The sequence below is a fragment of the Bos grunniens genome, chromosome 10 (genome assembly GCF_055505025.1).
Source record: "Bos grunniens cultivar Pamir isolate PY7600 chromosome 10, Bosgru_T2T1.0, whole genome shotgun sequence".
NCBI classification, from domain to species: Eukaryota; Metazoa; Chordata; class Mammalia; order Artiodactyla; family Bovidae; genus Bos; species Bos grunniens.
This window is the reverse complement of record NC_141174.1, coordinates 83647968-83666555: the sequence shown is the minus strand read 5'-3', so window position 1 is coordinate 83666555 and position 18588 is coordinate 83647968. Positions and strand designations below refer to the sequence as shown.

The following is an 18588-nucleotide window of genomic DNA, read 5'->3' as shown; positions in this document are numbered from 1 at the left end:
CCATAGCTTTGACTAGACAGACCTTTGTGGGCAAAGTAATATCTCTGCTTTTTAATATACTGACTAGGTTTGTCATAGCTTTCCTTCCAAGGAGCAAGTGTCTTTTAATTTCATGGCTGCAGTCACCATCTGCAGTGATCTTGGAGCCCAGGAAAACAAAGTCTGTCACTGTTTCCATTGTTTTCCCATCTATTTGCCATGAAATGATGGGACTGGATGCCATGATCTTTGTTTTTTGAATGTATGTCACCTTAGTGGTAAGGATTTGAATATATGAATTTGATGGGGGAGGACACAAATATTCAAACCATAACAGGGATTAATCTGTCAAAATATGTATAAGATCTATTGGTATATGAGGAAAATTATGAAACTCTGGTGAACAAAATCAAAAAAGAACTAAAACTGAGGAGATGTTCCATGTTCATGAGTATTAGAACTCAATATTGTCAAGTAATGTTTTACGTGATCTGTGCACATGGTCTCCCTGCAGCATGTTTATACCTATCAGAAGATGTTCAAAGCCCATCAGAGAATACTGGGGCTTCGTCTGAACTTCGTGTTCAATTATACATGCTGTTTCTCCTCCATCACATCATGTATTTGTAGACATTATCGCCTAAAATTAATTCGAAGTTTTACAAGAGTAACTGGGGAGCAACACACTTGTGGTTCAGGGTGCAGAAAACAGTGGCACCTACCTCCGCTTTAGAAATTTCATTATCTAATCCAGTACTGGCTGTACATTAGCATCAACTGGGAGCTTGTAGATCTCTCACTGCCCAGGCTACATCCCAACCAGTTAAATCCAAATCACTGGGGAGATGTAACCCAGGCGTGAGTGTTTGGGAGAGAAGTCAACTTGTGGGGTTTTTTCAAGTTTTTCTGTGGAAATAATTTGAATTCATAAAATATTGCAGAAGTTGCTCAGTGTTATATGGCAGCCTGGATAGTGGGGGGGATAATGGATATATATATGTGAGGTTGAGTCCCTTTGCTATTTACCTGAAACTATCACAACATTGTTAATTGGCTATATGCCAGTTCAAAATAAAAAGTTTAATTTTAAAAGATGTTGCAGAAGTTAAAATACTACAAAGAACTCTTGTATTTCCTTATTTAGAATCACTTCTATTTTTTCCTCTGAACCATTTGAGGGTAGGTTAAGTGCATCGTGGCCTTTTACCCCAAAACATCCCACTCTCAGAGAGTATTTAGTGTGTGTTCGTGCTAAGTCTCTTCAGTCGTGTCCGACTGTTTGTGACCCTATGGGTCGTAGCCCACCAGGTTCCTCTCCATGAGATTCTCCAGGCAAGAATACTGGAGTAGGTGGCTGTGTCCTCTTCCAGAGGATCTTCCCAACCCAGGTATTGAACCCATGCCTTTTACATCTACCTGCATTGGCAGGCGGGTTCTTTACCACTAGCCCCACATGGGAAGCCTGAGCATTTACTAAGAATAGGTAAATACTTAGTAAACACTCACTCTCTTATGTAAGCACTGGCGAGCCAGCAACTTCACACATTTACGCTGTCACTAAACTCACAAGTATTTAATTTAACGTCCTACTCCAGATTTGTCAGTTGATCTCATAATGTTGTTACAGTACTTTTCTTCCTCTGGTTCAGGAGCCAGTCTAAATTAGGTGATACAATTCGTTGACATTTCTCTCTCTCCTCAATTAATCTGTAATGTTTCCACAGACTTCGTCTTTTCTCATATTGACACTTTTTAAAAATACGGTTGTTGTTGTTGTTATTCAGTTACTCAATCGAGTCCGGTTCTTTGTGACCCAATGAACTGCAGCACACCAGGCTTCCCTGTCCTTCACTTCCCTGTCCTGAAATTTGCTCAAACTCATGTTCATTGAGTCATGATGGTGATGCCATCCAACCGTCTAATCCTCTGTGCTCCCCTTCTCCTCCCGCCTTCAATCTTTCCCAGCATCAGGGTCTTTTCCAATGAGTCAGTTCTTCGCATCAAGTGGCCAAAGTATTGAAGCTTCAGCTTGAGCATCAGTCCTCCACTTTACAAAAATAAAGCATTCCTTGCTGTCTGCTGTTGCTTGTGAGTAGATGAAAGTTATGCCCGCTCAGCTGAGCATGGGGTTGGGCATGGTGTTTCCTCTGCAAGGTCCGCATCAGGAGACCCACACAGTGTCCACCTTTTCTCACTGGTGCTGCTCATTTTGATCACCTAGGAGAGTGCTGCCCAGTTTCTTCACTGGATAATTATCTTTCTCTTTCTCCCTTGCAACTAATAAGCAGTCTGAGGGGCTGACAAGACCACTGGAATATTTTGCTCCATATCAGAATTTCCCCCATGGTTCAATGTGGATTGATGATTTTTGGCTGATACAATATTTACCTTGATGAACAAACTGCAAATGATTTTCCAACTCCATCACTCTCTCCATATTTACCAGTCAGCTCTTGAAATCCTCCCTTCTCCTCTGTGTATTTATTTATCTAGATATTATTGGTATGAACTCATGAATTTCCTTTTTTTCCAGTAATTTATTTATTCATTACCATATTTATTTGGGTGCTCAAACAGTCTCAGGTGTCTCTAGTAGGAAGCCCTTCAAGGTGACTCCTGTATCCTTGTAACAGGTCCCCAGTTTTGTGAACACTTCCTTACTTCCAGGCTTATCTTGTACCTACCCTGCCCTATCCCTGGTACTAGTCTTTTCTCCAAAAAAAGACACCTTTTCATGGAGAGTGGTATAAGAGAACAAGATTAAGTTTGCAAGGTATGCTTATTGCTAGTGGGTTGTCTCCACTTCTTAGCCCTCTTAGCAGACAGAGCTAGGAAATATACGCTTGTGTGTATATACATGCAGGCTTCCCTGGAGGCTCAGTGGTAAGTAATCCACCTGTCAAGGCAGGAGACACAGGTTCAAATCCCTGGGTCGGAAAGATCCCCTGGAGAAGGAAATGGCAACCCACTCTAGTATTCTTACCTGGGAAATCCCATGGACAGAGGAGCCTGGTGGACTACAGTCCATGGGGTCACAAAGAGTCAGCCACAACTTAGCAACTAAACAACAATAACAACAATATATATTCATACATGTAATAAAAATACACATGCATGCATATATATTTTTGTGCATATGTACATACACCAATATATACATTATTTCAAAATCATTAATTCATGCTTTTATCTCAAATTAATTTTTTAATTAATTTTTATTGGAGTATAGTTGCCTTACAATACTGTGTTAGCCTCTGCTGTATAGCAAAGTGAATCAGCCACACCTACACAAATACCCCTTTTTCACACTTTTATCTCAAATTTAAATCCATCCCCACAAGGTTCTATGCTGCCTTCCCCCATTCCATATTTATATGTCTCCTTTCCACAGTGAGATCCCTGGCTCCCAACAATATTTCGTCCAGCCATCTTGGAAAAATGTTTGATAGTGCCTAATGCAACTAAGCATGCATATACCTATAATCCAGCAATTCTACTTCTGGGTATATTCCCAACAGAGATAAGTACTTATGTCCACCGAAAGCATAATGTTTGCAGCAGCTTTATGCATAAGAGCCAAAAACTGGAACTTCACCAAAAGTCAATCAATAATAGGAAAGCACATTGTGGCATATTTATACAATAATAAATTGCTGTGAAAAAGAATGAAACTCCCGATAAAAGCAACAAAGTGGATGAATCTCATGGACATCAAGTTAAGTAAAAGATCTTCAATGTAAAAGAGGATGCATGATATTATTCCATTTATGTGAAATTCAAAACCAGGGAAAATAGGACTCTAGAAAGCAGAGTAGTGGCAACCGCTAAGATTTGTGAGGATGGGATAATGATTCTGAGGGGGCAGGAAGGAGCCTTCTGCAGGAGCTGGGATGTTGTGCATCTTTATCCAGGTAGAAGTAACACAGGCACAATACAAAGACAAAAAAGTCATCAAGCTATAATTTAAATATTTTACTATATGCAAGTTACATCCTATTTTTTTAATTTAATATAGCTATAAATTGAGTTGCCAATGCAATTAACTCAACTGAGATGATTTAATCAGACCAATTCCACATGTGTTTAGGAAATGACAACTGCATCAGAATTTAATCATGTACCTGGCAACTACTGCTTTTCTGGTGTAATACACATCCCGTGTCAGTAATGGGAAAAATTGTACATGCAAGGATCTAACAGTACAGTTTCATTTTACAGGGTTTTCTCAGTGTCTTGATTTAATTTTTTGTTGAGTTGAATTGGACTGTGTTATACACACCCCAAGGGTTAGTCACAATCCAAACCTTTAATGGTTTACTCTTTGTGTGTAAAGTCACTTGATAATAGGCATCCTCTAGGGTTAATGGCACCCCACTCCAGTACTCTTGCCTGGAAAATCCCATGGATGGAGGACCCTGGAAGGCTGCAGTCCATGAGGTCGCTAGGAGTCAGACACGACTGAGCGGCTTCACTTTGACTTTTCACTTTCATGCATTGGAGAAGGAAATGGCAACCCACTCCAGTATTCTTGCCTAGAGAATCCCAGAGACGGGGGAGCCTGGTGGGTTGCTGTCTCTGGGGTCGCACAGAGTCGGACAAGACTGAAGCGACTTGGCGGCGGCAGCAGCAGCAGGGTTGATTACTGGTAACTTGAAATTCATGGAAAAAGTCAGCTCCTAGAATCCTAAATGCTCGAAGGAGGGCATTGTGACAAGAGCTTCAGTAGTAGGGTGGAATGAACATAGGTTTCAACCCCCAGACTGGCCCTTTTGCTACCCTTCTCTCAGTGTCAGCTCTGTCGCCCAGGCAAAGCCGATATATAAGACGTGAAACCGTTCCTCCTTTGATGAAGACATCTTCTCTTTTGATCTGGACTGAAAAATAAGAGATGAGGGTGGGAAGGTATACTGCAGTGCTTCTCCAACTTTGAGTGCACTGCAGCCACCAGGACAGCTTGCTTAACCTGAGTGCTGGGCCCCACCCAAGTTTCTGATTCAGCCAGCCTGAGCCAACACATCTACCAGCTTCCAGGGGATGCTAATGCTGCTGGCCCAAGGACCACACTCTGAGAATTACTGCCACAATTGCAATGAATGTGGAAGTAGAGCATCAACGTTCAAATCCTGAACTTAACCTAATAGTCTGTGACCATGAGCAAGCAACTTAATCTCTCTGAACCTATTTTCTCATTTGTATGATACAGACAGTATGTGTCCTGCTTGCCCTATAGGATTGGCATTCATATTTTGTGAGTTCATTTGTGTTTTGAAAACAATAAATCATTAGACCAAAGGTTCTTCACATTTTTGTGCTTTGGACTCCCTTGGCAGTCTGTGGATACCATCTCAGAATACTGTTTTTAAATCTATAAAATAAGATACAGAGGAAAAAATGGAAACCAATTATACTTAATTAAAATTATAAAAATATTTTAGAAAAATAACTTGTAATATACATAGTGATGTGATTCTTTGACATTAAAATAGGTAATGTCATGGAGGGTTTTACATTACTATAATTCCAGAATAGTGATGAGTTTTTAAACAATATTTCAAAATATTTGTAACATCTATAATGTCATATGAATACATGAGTGACTTCTATCAGTGACCAAGTCACAGTATTGCTAATACTATTATGGTCTGTTGCCTATTATAAATATAATAGAAGGAATGCCAAGTTTCAGTTGGGGGTTAGTGAAAATAAAGATGCGATTGACAGACCCCTCCAAGGTGGTCCTTGTGAAGTGAGTGATTGTGTTCCATTTTCAGGGTATCTAGCTTGGGTAACATATTCTGAGACTCACTTGGGATGGTGCCCGTATGTGGGCTTCTATGGAAGCTCATAGACCAGAAATGGCAGGACCACAGACCTCCAGCTGTATCAGAGCAGCAGTGCCAGTGACGTCCGACCTCTGTACCCTTGAGTTTGTTGTGCTGCTTCCATTATAGCTTCTAAGAATTACTGAAATATTAAGAAGCTTCGAGGAACTTGTTAGTAGGAGGATCACAGTGATCCATCATGGAGCCAGTGTTTGGGTCATCAACAGCGGGCATTAAGATGGTGGGATGAGGTGTGTGAGAAGCAGGGCATGGATATATTAACAATTTGTACATGAACCTTGGAGAAGGGCACTGTTGATACAAAGAGTTTAGGCCAAAAATACATGCCCAGCATTGACCATTTAAACTGGAATAAAACCCCAATGTCCAACAAGAGTGGAGATTTCCTCTTACTGACATAGTTGTAAAGTTGCCTTTCACACAGACTTTGCCAAATCTTGACCTCAGTGAACACACGCACTAGCAAGAGCCATGAGTCACCTGCACCTTTCTGTGAGTTAGTTCTGGACACCATCAATAGCCCTGGAGCTGCTTACAAGTACAGATATTGTAGATGCAGCTGTTTTCAATGTAAGGCCAGATGGGGGGCTAATTTTGGACCTGTCTCAGAAGCTAACCTCTGGGCATATGGTATTAGGATCATGTTTGCAAAAAATCTGATGTTGCTTTTTTTTTTTAAGTGTTTTGCTAGTCTATGGTTTAAAATTCATCTAAACCCTTAGTGAGAATCCATGGACAATAGTTATTTAGTCGTTAAGTTGTGTCTGACTCTTTTGTGACCTAAGGACTATAGCCCACCAATCTCCTCTATCCATGCATTTTCCAGGCAAGAATACTGGAATGGGTTGCCATTTCCTTCTCCAGGGGATCTTGCCAACTCAAGGATCAAACCCAAGTCTCCTGAGTTGGCAAGCAGATTCTTTATTGCTGAGTCACCAGGGAAGCCCCATGGATAACAGTAGTAGATGGTAAAAAAGATTCAGGGTCCCAGTGTTTAATTTCCTAGGGGGCTCTTTGCCATACTTCAAATGGTTCTTTAATGGACTTTTTGGTTTCCAGATAATAACCTCTTCTATAACACTGCCATTAACAGCAATAAAATCTTAGCCAGAACCTATCTCAATTCTGAGCTTTTGATGCTCCAAATTGGATTGTAAGGAGAAGCTGTGAAAAGGGAGAAAATATTTTATTTCTGCTTGTACCATGTCCTTTATATTAATTAAAATTTTTTAAGCTTTAAAGAAAGTAATATATGCATGTGGTAAAACAAATTTTAAATGGTAGTAAAAGGATATAAAGTGGAAAATAAATGTCTCCCTTCTCATCTCCCATCCCAACCTAAACCTCCATTCCTTTCCCCAAATGTTAATTGTTTTAGGACTGTCTCGCCCTAAAATGTTTATGTGTGTGCCTACATGTTTTTTAATGTGTATATTTTTATTTTAAAGTGTATAACAAATGAGACCGTACCAAATGGACTGTTTTGTACTTTTGTTTCATTTTAAAATGTATCACAGAGTTCATTTCATACCCGTAGACCTGCCTCATTGTTTTTAGGGCCATGTGGTATTCCATTGCATGGTTATCCAAGATGACAGTTTACTTAAGTAATCCTCTATTTATGCATATTTAGGTTGGTTTTAGTTTTCTCAGTTGAAAACAATCTGCAGAGAATATCCTTATTAAAAAAACACTTTTGTATACTTACAGAAGGATATCCATCAAGTAGTTTCCTAGAAGAATAATTCTCAGGTCAAGAATATGGGCATTTAAACCTATTGTGGAAGGCGGGGGCGTGGAGGGAGAGGGGAGGAGGGGCATTTAGCCCCATATTCTTGACCTGAGAATAGTTAGTAACCAAACTGCCTTCCAAGGTCGGATCAGTTTACACTCCCACCAACAGTGTGGGGATGCAGGGGTAACAGTTGTTGTTTAGTTGCTAAGTTGTATTCAACCCTTTTGTGACCCTATGGACTGTAGCCTGCCAGGCTCCTCTGTCCACGGGATTTTCCAGGCAAGAATACTGGAGTGGATTGCCATTTCCTTCTCCAGGGGATCTTCCTGACCCAGAGATCAAACCTGCATCTCTTGCGTTGGCAGGCGGCTTCTTTACCACTGAGTCACCAAGGAAGGTTACTTAGCCATAAAAAGAATGAAATTCTTCCATTTGCAGCAACGTGAATGGACCTAATAGAGAATATTAGGCTTAGTGAAATAAGTCAGACAGAGAAAAACACTATATGATATCACTTATAAGTGGAGTCTAACAAATAATATAAATGAATGCATGTGCAAAACAAACATTGACTCACAGATACAGAAAACAAAAGGGGAAGTGGAAAGGGAGTATATTCTGTGAAAATACTGAATCATTATGCACTAAAACCGGAAAGTAACCTAATGTTGTAAATCAACTATACTTCAGTTAAAAAAGAAATACTGGAAAAGGTCAAGAATGAGTTCAGACCTACACATCTGAGGGATGTTGTCAAATAGGTGATTAGATATACAAGTCTGGGACTAGGGAATTCCCTGGAGGTCCAGCAGTTAGGACTCCACGCTCTCACTGCTGAGGGCCTAGGTTTGATCCCTGGTCAGGGGACTAAAATCCCACAAGCTTAGGACCAGAGGATAATACTGAATTGGAGACATAAATATCAAACTCACTGGAATATAGTAATTGAAGCCATGGGCATAGATGCAATTGCCCGTGAAAGGAGTACAACACCCAAATCAGGTCTACTCTGAAGCCTTAAGGGACACTAACATTTAATGGCCAAGTAGAAAAAGATGAGAAAAAATAAAGAACAGATGCAGAGCCCAAGAGCAGGAGGAAAGCCAGTTGAGTGAGTGTCCCAGAAACCAGTGAAAGAAGACTTCAAATAGGATGGAGCAGCCAGTAGTGCCAAATGCTGCCAAGACGTCCAATAAGAGGAAGGCTGAAAATGCCCATTGGATTTGACAACGTGGAGGTCCTGGTCACATTCATTTGAATTGTTTCAGTGAAATAATGGGAATAAGAGCCAGATTGCAGATGACTGAGAAGTGAATGGGAAATGAGAACAGAGAGACCCTATATGGACCACTCTCAAGAACTATGGTTTTGAGAGAAAATGGCCCAAACCTATTCATCCTCATTCTCAACCCTTGACTCTTCCTTTCCACTCAGTAAGCTGAAGTGATTTTCTAACTTGGTATTCGATGTTCCACAGCTGTGGTCTCCCAGGAGCCCTGGCCGTGAGCCAGCCAGGGATAGCATCTTTGGCAGGTGGGAGGCACAGGTCACCTCAGCCTTGCGGGTTCTTCCTCCACTCCTGCAAGCAGCTTCTGACTCTGCAGGCCTGGGAAGGCCCATTGTAGAAAACACTGCTGCAACTGGCTTTAAGAAACCAAGAGGCTTTATACTTTAGTGAGATCTGAAAGAGATGGGAATACCAGACCACCTGACCTGCCTCTTGAGAAATCTGTATGCAGGTCAGGAAGCAACAGTTAGAACTGGACATGGAACAACAGACTGGTTCCAAATAGGAAAAGGAGTACCTCAAGGCTGTATATTGTCACTCTGCTTATTTAACTTATACGCAGAGTACATCATGAGAAATGCTGGGCTGGAAAAAGCACAAGCTGGAATCAAGATTGCCAGGAGAAATATCAATAACCTCAGCTATGCAGATGACACCACCCTTATGGCAGAAAGTGAAGAGGAACTAAAAAGCCTCTTGATGAAGGTGAAAGAGGAGAGTGAAAAAGTTGGCTTAAAACTCAACATTCAAAAAATGAAGATCATGGCATCTGGTCCTATCACTTCATGGGAAATAGATGGGGAAACAGTGGAAACAGTGTCAGACTTTATTTTGGGGGGCTCCAAAATCACTGCAGATGGTGACTGCAGCCATGAAATTAAAAGACACTTACTTCTTGGAAGGAAAGTTATGACCAACTAGATAGCATATTCAAAAGCAGAGACATTACTTTGCCAACAAAGGTCTGTCTAGTCAAGGTTATGGGTTTTTCCAGTGGTCATGTATGGATGTGAGAATTGGACTGTAGAGAAAGCTGAGTGCCGAAGAATTGATGCTTTTGAACTGTGGTGTTGGAGAAGACTCTTGAGAGTCCCTTGGACTGCAAGGAGATCCAACCAGTCCATTCTGAAGGAGATCAGCCCTGGGATTTCTTTGGAGGGAATGATGCTAAAGCTGAAACTCCAATACTTTGGCCACCTCATACAAAGAGTTGACTCATTGGAAAAGACTCTGATGCTGGGAGAGATTGGGGGCAGGAGGAGAAGGGGACGACAGAGGATGAGATGGCTGGATGGCATCACTGACTGGATGGACGTGAGTCTGAATGAACTCCGGGAGTTAGTGATGGACAGGGAGGCCTGGCGTGCTGCGATTCATGGGGTCACAAAGAGTCAGACATGACTGAGCGACTGAACTGACTAAAAAATGTCTCTGGTGAAGGAAATGGCAACCCCCTCTCCAGGTATTCTTGCCTGGAGAATCCCATGGACAGAAGAGCCTGGCAGGCTACAGTCCATGGGGTCACAAGAGTCAGACGCAACTTAGTGACTAAACTACCACCACCACTGAAAATTGTAAAGATAATGTCTGGAATTGACAAAGCAAAACAAGCTAAGGCTGGGTGATGGGATGGGTACATGGAGGCTTATTATACCTTTCTCACTCCTTTTGTTCATGTGTAAAATTTTTCATAATATATTGTAAAACACATTAAGTTTAGTAACTGTAAATTGAAAGTACACAGGACCAGTGCCACCACAGGCCTACTGTTGAGCATGTCACTTAGAGCAAGATCTCCTTTGGGGCTTCCCCTGTGTTTCAGTGTATAAGAATCTGCCTTGCAATGCAGGGCACGTGGATTTGATCCCTGGGCAGGGAACTAAAGATCCCACATTTCACGGGTCAGCTGAGCCACGTGCCACAACAGAAGATCTTGTGTGCCACAGCTAAGACCCAACAGTCAAAAAAGTAAATAAATATTTTTTAAAAAGAAGAATAGGGTCTCTTTAAATCCAATTTTCCTTTGGCCTGGGGGAGCGGGGTGGTATCCAGGTACCAAATGTGTGAGGGGGGAATATGCGTCCTTTCTTCTCTCAGTAACCACAGAATCTTGCTCCTTGCCCCTCTTCTCCTTTATTACCTCCCTCCTGAGTGTGGACTCCAAGTCAGAGTTCTGTCACCCATCTCTGAACTTGAGCAAGTTCCCCCTCAGACGTGCTCTGAACAATGAAACTGCACATCTGCTTAGCAGTGTTGTGAAGATCCATTCTGACCGTGTATGTGGGAGTGGTTCACAGCGCCCATCCTTAGAAGGCCACAGAAGTCAGGGGATACACATGAATCTAAGTAGGAGAAAATCATATGACCCTCCTAGCCCATCTTTAGTTTTGCCGCTTTTAGTAGACACACAGGTAGGAAGAACTGTAAGAAAAATTCTATTCAGTAAGAAAAAATAATTCAAGCATGATGCATAATCTATATTCATGAGTCAATGGGTAATAAACTGAGACTTCGCTTCAGTGTTGGGGAGTATTAAGGAGCGGTGGGGAGTAGGGCAGTCAGAGCATGCAGGCCCTAACAGAGGTGGTCCTCCCAGCTCCATGATTGCTCCCAGCTCCATGATTGCTGCCATGACAGAACATGGAGCCAAGGGTAACATGTCTTCTTGTTTTACAAGAGAAGCTAGAGCTCTAAACCTTTTATGTGAAATCTCCCAATTCTTAAATTTGGGTTCAATTTTTTTAAAAATAAAAACACTACAATGGCCAAATTAAGCTCATTTGTGAGCCAAAATCAGCTCATGAGCTGCCAGTGTGCAACCTCTCACCTTTAGATAATGGGATAGAATACAGTTTCTGTTCCCCCTTCCTTTTGTCTTCCACCTCTGAGTTTCTCCTTTCTCGCATGTTCCACGTCCTTCTCTCCTAACCTCTCCCACCCTTCCTTTCTAGATTAAGTTCAAGAGGTAGAAGGGGTTGAAGTCAGTTGAAGGAGTGATGAGGCCCAAAGGGATGTGATCTAGACGCCTCATCCTGCCCCAAGGCCTAGGCCAGTGCCCCGCACATAGTGGTTGAAGCAACAAGCTTGATGAATGAATAAGCCAGCAACCAGGGGTCAGTCAGTTTCTTGCGCACACCTGGGCTCACCTGAGGACTGTCTCATTTTTCTCAACAGCCTTGCGAAGTCGTTCTGGCCGCTCCATCATCAATGGGAACTGGGCAATTGACCGGCCTGGAAAATACGAGGGCGGAGGGACCATGTTCACATACAAGCGTCCAAATGAGATTTCGAGCACTGCTGGAGAGTCCTTTTTGGCCGAAGGTCCCACTAATGAGATCTTGGATGTTTATGTGAGTTTGAACTATTGCCTTTGTGTCTTCTTGCTTCTCAGGACCACACTTGGAAAAATTAAACAACAAATGTTGCCCCGGCTCAGTAAGATCATTTGAGCGGCGCCTTTTGGGGTGCCCTTACATGCTTGGCGCTCATCTTTGCCACTCACCTCCAAATGTACCAGCTCATAGAAACCATAAACTCTCCCAGATGCCTCAGCGTTTACTGACCCAGTAAAACCAATTTTACTTGTTGAATCAAATCAGAGGCAAAACATATCCTTTATTTCATGAGCACTGGATCTCCTCCAGGCACTTTCCTCCTATGCTAATTTGGCGTGTTTTCTTTTTACGGCAAAAGAAAGCAAATGCCTAAAGCAAGACAAGACCACTCACAGTTCCCAGCCCTCTTCAAATTCGATTAAAGCAAGTGAAGAAACAAGAACTCCAGAGTCCTCCGCATGACACAGTAAAGCTTGGAGTAACAATATAGAGATTTACTAGAAGTTCCCTGCTTCCCAGAAGATAGCACTTTGATTTCTTTTACAAGAAACTAAAAGTATTAAGTTGCCCCACAGTTAAAAAATGGGCTTTATTTTTATATGAAACCACTAGAATCCAAGCTTCTTAAAAAAGATCAGGAAATAAAAGAGGACCAGAAATAAAATCTCAAAATCAAAGTTTTGATAAAAAGGAATGAGCTCGCCCATCAATATATATTCTCTCACCATCTCCAGAGTCACACTGGTGTACCTGATATTTGCTGAGTGTGAGTTTTATAAATATTACTTGTCCAACTATACAGTTACCTGTTCATTCCCTTTGGGCCTAGTGGCTCATGGACTAGAAACAACAAAGGAAGCCTTGTTATAACTCATTCTGAATAGACTGAGTCTATTTTTAATAGACTGTCCAGTGGTTGTTGGACTCTGGGTAAGTTTCAAATGGCATCAGGGGTAAAAACTCAGGTTGTTAAAGGCCCACTGTGGGTGGTCTGGGATGTGGTGGCCAATAATAATTTCATAAACGGGACAAGGTTTGTACTGGCAGAACATTCGCACAGAAGAGTGGGGAAGGATTTCCAGGCTCAGAAGGAGTGTCCGATTGTGTGAAAAGAGAAGTGAGGGAACTAGGACTGGATCGTGGGAACCTGTGGTCATGCCACCGTGTCTCTCAGGGATTCTCTGCTCCCCACGTGGTTCCTAGATCTGAGGGCCCCCAGGGTTCTTATGTCTGCCTTCCCCTGGATGATTTATAGACAGGAAGCCCTGTTTCACACATAGGGAAGGAGTGAGGGCTGATGGCATAAATGAATGGAGCAGATACCCTCATGGACCAAACAGGACCCACCCTTGCAGGAGTGACTCAGAGAACACCTCTAGCTAACAGGACCTCAGAGATCAGCTGTGATTCTAACCTCCTGTCTCTCCAGATGAAGAAATCAGAGGCTATGAGATTGAGGGACTTGCTGCAGGTGACACGGCTGGTCAACAGGAGAACCCCTTTATAAAGCAGTAGAGAAACATCAAAACACGACCCTGTCTCCTTGCCTGGCTCGTATTTTCACTTCAGATTCCTGTTCAACTGCTTTATTTAGCCCACCACCCTGCTTCCCACCAGGAAAGCCATGGGTACAAAGGATTTTGTGCTCCGAACCCAATAGGGAGGGAATTAATCTGCCACTGTGTACTGGCTTGTTTTGTATTCTGGGTGACTTCCACGGCCCTATGCAGCTTTTATCATGGGTTTCTGAGAGAATAGGACCCAGGAGACACTTCCCTTATTTGGTACCTGTATTTCTCACCCTACCTCTCTGTGATTCTGGACCTTTCCATGGATGAGAGGGGATGGGACTCAAAGAGTCAATAAGGGAGAAGGTTGGGGCAGACCTTCCTGAGCCAGGCTCACAGGCCAGGCACAGGACTTCAGAGGAACCTAGAAGAGCTCCTGCTGGCACTGCCGGAAGTCTGGCCGTTCCTTCATGACTCTGCCTCACCACCTAGTGTTCAAACAGTGTCTCTGTGGTGTAAACCTAAGTGTCTCTTGGACATTTTGAGATCTGTGCACAAAATCTACGTCATGGAGAAAATGGTGGGGAGCCAACAAAAAGGGTAGCTACCGTTGCTCCCATCTTTCCATTTGGAACTTATAAAATCTTGACCTTCAGCCTAGTTTTCTTCCGAATCTCTCAAAGACTATGTTCCTCATTCTTCAAAAGCAAATAGCAAAAAGCCATCTGAAAATAACTTTCATTTAGTCTGTCGCTGGCCCACTATTATTATTAGATGTAAATCAATCCACTCATTTATAGTTAATGCCACTTACACCATTGAGCCCAGAGTCAGCCGGAAAGAGATGTGCCTGTGCAGTGACATTGACCTCTGTGTTGTCAGATGATACACCAGCAGCCTAACCCAGGAGTCCACTACGAGTACGTGATCATGGGGAACAACGCCATCAGCCCACAGGTGCCACCTCACAGGAGACCAGGTAAAACTCCTCGTTTTGCTGCCAATCATCCCAGATCATTTCCTTTTAAAGCCCTTTCTCTGTTCTTGTATATCTGTCCTCTGTCTATTAGTTAACACAGCGCAAATTCATGGACACATACTTCAGAGTCAATATATCAGAGGATGCTTCAGCATTCGCCTGAACTTTCTCTGAGAGTGTTTCATGCACTTGATTTAAACGTGAAGTGAACAGAACTTCCCTGGTGGTAGGTAGATAAGAATCCACCTGCCACTGCAGTCTGATCCCTGATCCAGGAAGATCCCACATGTCACGGAGCAACGGAGCCCATGCACCACAACTGCTGAGCCTGTGCTGTAAAGCCCAGGAACCACAACAAGAGAAGCTATCGCATTGGGAAGCCCGCACTCTGCAGCTGGAGAGGAGCCCGCACAGCGACAAAGACCGAGTGCAGCCAAAAATAAAATTAATTAAATTTTTTTAAAACTGAAAAAAACCCAAAGTGAACGTTCTCAGCCTGCCTTTCAGTTCAACATCTTGAATTGTCTTATGTATTAGTTTCCTATTGCTGCTGCAACAAGTGACCTCAAACTGAGGAGCATAAAACAATAGCAAATTTACTATCCTATAGTTCTGGAGGTCAAAAGTCCAAAATGGGTTTTGCTGGGCAGAAATCAAGGTGTTGGTGAGCTATGCATTCTCTGCAGGCTCTGAGAAAGAATTGATCTCCTTGCCTTTTTCAAATTCAAGAGGCCACTTTCATTCCTTGGTTCGTGGCCCCCTCTTCCATCTTCAGAGCCAGCCAAGTAACACCTTTAGATCTCTCTGCCTCTGACCGTCTTCTGCCGTCATATCTCCTTCTCTGACTCTCACCCTCCTGCCTCTTTCTTATTAAGGACCCTTCTGGTTACATTGAGCTTGGCCAGATAAATCTTTCCACCTCAAAACCCAGGATAGCTTAATTATATCTGCAAAATCCCTTTTGCCACATTAAACAAACACATCCCAGTTCCAGGGATTAGGACCCAGACACCTTCAGAGGGCCATTGTTCTATCTACCACATGGCTTTTCTCTTGGTCCCCTTCTGCTTCCACTGACACAGCTTTGACCTATAAGAAAAGCATCATGGGTTCGCATCTAACAATTGACCTCTTCCCAGTGGGCTCTGCTGAGAGACAGAGCTGGCAGCTCTGCTTGGCTGCTGCTGGATGTGTCACAGCCCCTGGCTGATACTTCTTCACCAAATGGTGATGGAGCCTGCCACCCAAATGGAGACTGTCTTTTCTATCTTTCAAACAGAAAGGTCTGCAGAAATATTCATAATAATTGCTCACACAGACTGAGTCCTCATTATGTGCTAGACACTGCTGAGCCCTTCATATAGACTAACTCATCAATTCTCACAAGTATACTCAGAGGAAGGAACTATTATTAGCCCCATTTTAAGAGTAAGGAAATAGAAGCTTAGAGAGACTTACATCCTGGACCTCAGGCCAGCCTGGGTCACTAGACCTGTGCTTGTTATACTGCCTAGAGGTGACCTGGTCCAACGTCTGTCCTAGCAGGTGAGGGGACAGACATGAGACCCCATCCATCCATCCTTCCCTGGGCTGCTGATTGGATAACCAGGTCGTCTGTCCCAGATGGAGGAGGCATCAGCTGGGCTTCCTGGAGACAACAGCCTGGTGTTTGCCTGGCATGTGGGGTACGTGTGTTGTCCAAACTCCAAGTCAGCACACTCAGCCTGAAAGAATTTTTAAGCCATTTCCAGGAGCAATATACAGCCTGAGAAACCAAGTTCAGATGGCAAAATATTGAGATTACTGATACTGATTTATAGGGGCAATTGGATAGACTTTTTGAAATCATATAGAATGATGGTGATTGATAGCAAGCCTAATGGGTCTCAGTTAATGGGTAGCATGTGGTCCTGGGATCAGCTGCCTGGGATAGAGCAGGCCAGAAGGGCTCAGCCATAAAACACTGATGAGGAGAGGCAAGATGGACCAGGCTTCATCCTCCATATCAACAGAGACAGGAGGTCAGAGCTTGAATTCAACTCAGCCACTTTTTTGCTGTGCATGTTCATGCAAAGAGTAACTTCTCTGAACACATTCACAATCCACAGAATAGAAAGGAAGAAAATGTACATCCAAAGGCTTTATTTTGGAGGGGAAAGGAATGAATTAGATGTCTATCCTAGCACAGTGCCTAGGGCATATAAGACACATAAAAGATCTTAAAAGGTTTTATCTGATAACATTTGGACAGTCTTATTTATACCAATATAACTGGTCTTGATTCTATTCGTTTAATTTGCCTATAATATTTCAAACCATGAAGTATTCTGTCAACTAAATAAGAAAGTGCTGATGAAAGAGGAGAGAAAGCTCTAAGTTTTAACTGCATTTTATAGTAACCCTAGAATTTGCCTCCTTATTTGATATTAAACTAATGAATGCTTGAACACTATTCAATCAAAATAGAAATATGTAAAGTAAAATGCAACTGCTCCACAGTTGCCAAAACTTGAAAGCAACCAAGATGTCTTTCAGTAAGTGAATTTGGATAAAAGGACTGTGACACATCCAGACAATGGATATTATCCAGTGCTAAAAAGAAATGAGCTATCAAGCCAGGAAAAGACATGTATGAACCTTAGCTGCACATTACTAAGTGAAAAAAGCCAATCTGAAAAGTCTGCGTACTATATGGTTCCAAGTATGTATGACTGTCTGCAAAAGATGTAACTATGGAGACAGTAAACAGATCAGTGGTGTCCAGGGATTACAAGGGAGGGAGGGATGAATAGGCAGAGCACAGAGGATTTTAGGGCAGAAAAACTATTCTGTGTGATACTGCAAAAGTTGACAGATGTCACACATTTGTCAAAACCCACAAAATGTAAAACACCAAGAGTGAACCCTAATGTAATCTGTGGACTTCGGATACGTCGAGTGTAGTTTCATCAGTTTTAACAAATGTACCACTCTGATGTGGGATGTTGATAGGGGAGGACGTGCATGTGTGGGGGCAGGAGAAAGAAGGGAACTCTGCGCTTCCTACTCAGTTTTGCTGTAAACCTAAAACTGCTTGCCATGCTGTGCCTAGTCACGGTGTCCAACTCTTTGCAACCCTATGGACTGCAGCGTGCCAGGCTCCTCTGTCCATGGGATTCTCCAGGCAAGAATAGTGGAGTGGGTTGCCATGCCTTCCTCCAGGGATCTTCCCGACCCAGGGACTGAATTCGTCTCCTACGTGTCCTGCATTGGCAGGCGGGTTCTATATGTGTACGATGCGTGTGTACTCAGTCCTGTCCAACTCTTTGCAACCCCATGGACTGTAGCCTGCCAGGCTGCTCTGTCCATTCTTCCCAACCCAGGGATCGAACCCATGTCTTCCTAGGTTAGGAAGATCCCCTGGAGGAGGGCATGGCAACTATATATATATATATATATAGGTATATATATATATATAGGTATATACCTATATATGCAATTCCCTGGTGGCTCAGATGGTAAAGCGTCTGCCCGGAATGCGTGAGACCCAGGTTCAATCCCTTGGTTGGGAAGATCCTCTAGAGAAGGAAATGGCAACCCACTCCAGTACTCTTGCCTAGAAAATTCCATGGATGGAGGAGCCTGGTGGGCTACAGTCCATGGGGTCACGAAGAGTCGGACACAACTCAACGACTTCACGATATACCTTTATGTGTATGTATATACACACACACATATATATAAATTCTATTTATTAAAAAAAAAAAAGTAGTATTCCCAACCTCATACCTCGCCCAGCTTCCCAGAGGCAATCTCTCTTAACAATTTGGAAAGACTCTGTCCAGCCCTCTCTGTGCATGTACAAACGTGTTCAAGCCGATTTGAATCTTTGTCTATAATCTAAGTATACCAGGAACATCACATGCCAGTCTTTTCTATAAG

General features: G+C 42.7%; 1 protein-coding gene across 6 annotated transcripts in view; it reads left to right on the top strand.

The window, feature by feature from the left end:
* Positions 1–18588, top strand: part of THSD4 (thrombospondin type 1 domain containing 4) — a 676260-nt gene that overhangs the window by 628619 nt on the left and 29053 nt on the right. For all 6 annotated transcript variants that reach the window (XM_086322751.1, XM_086322752.1, XM_086322753.1 and 3 more), the window contains 2 exons: positions 12020–12195; positions 14571–14667. In XM_086322751.1, the coding sequence (XP_086178877.1) occupies positions 12020–12195; positions 14571–14667 (273 nt within the window). The remainder of the gene's footprint in view (positions 1–12019; positions 12196–14570; positions 14668–18588) is intronic.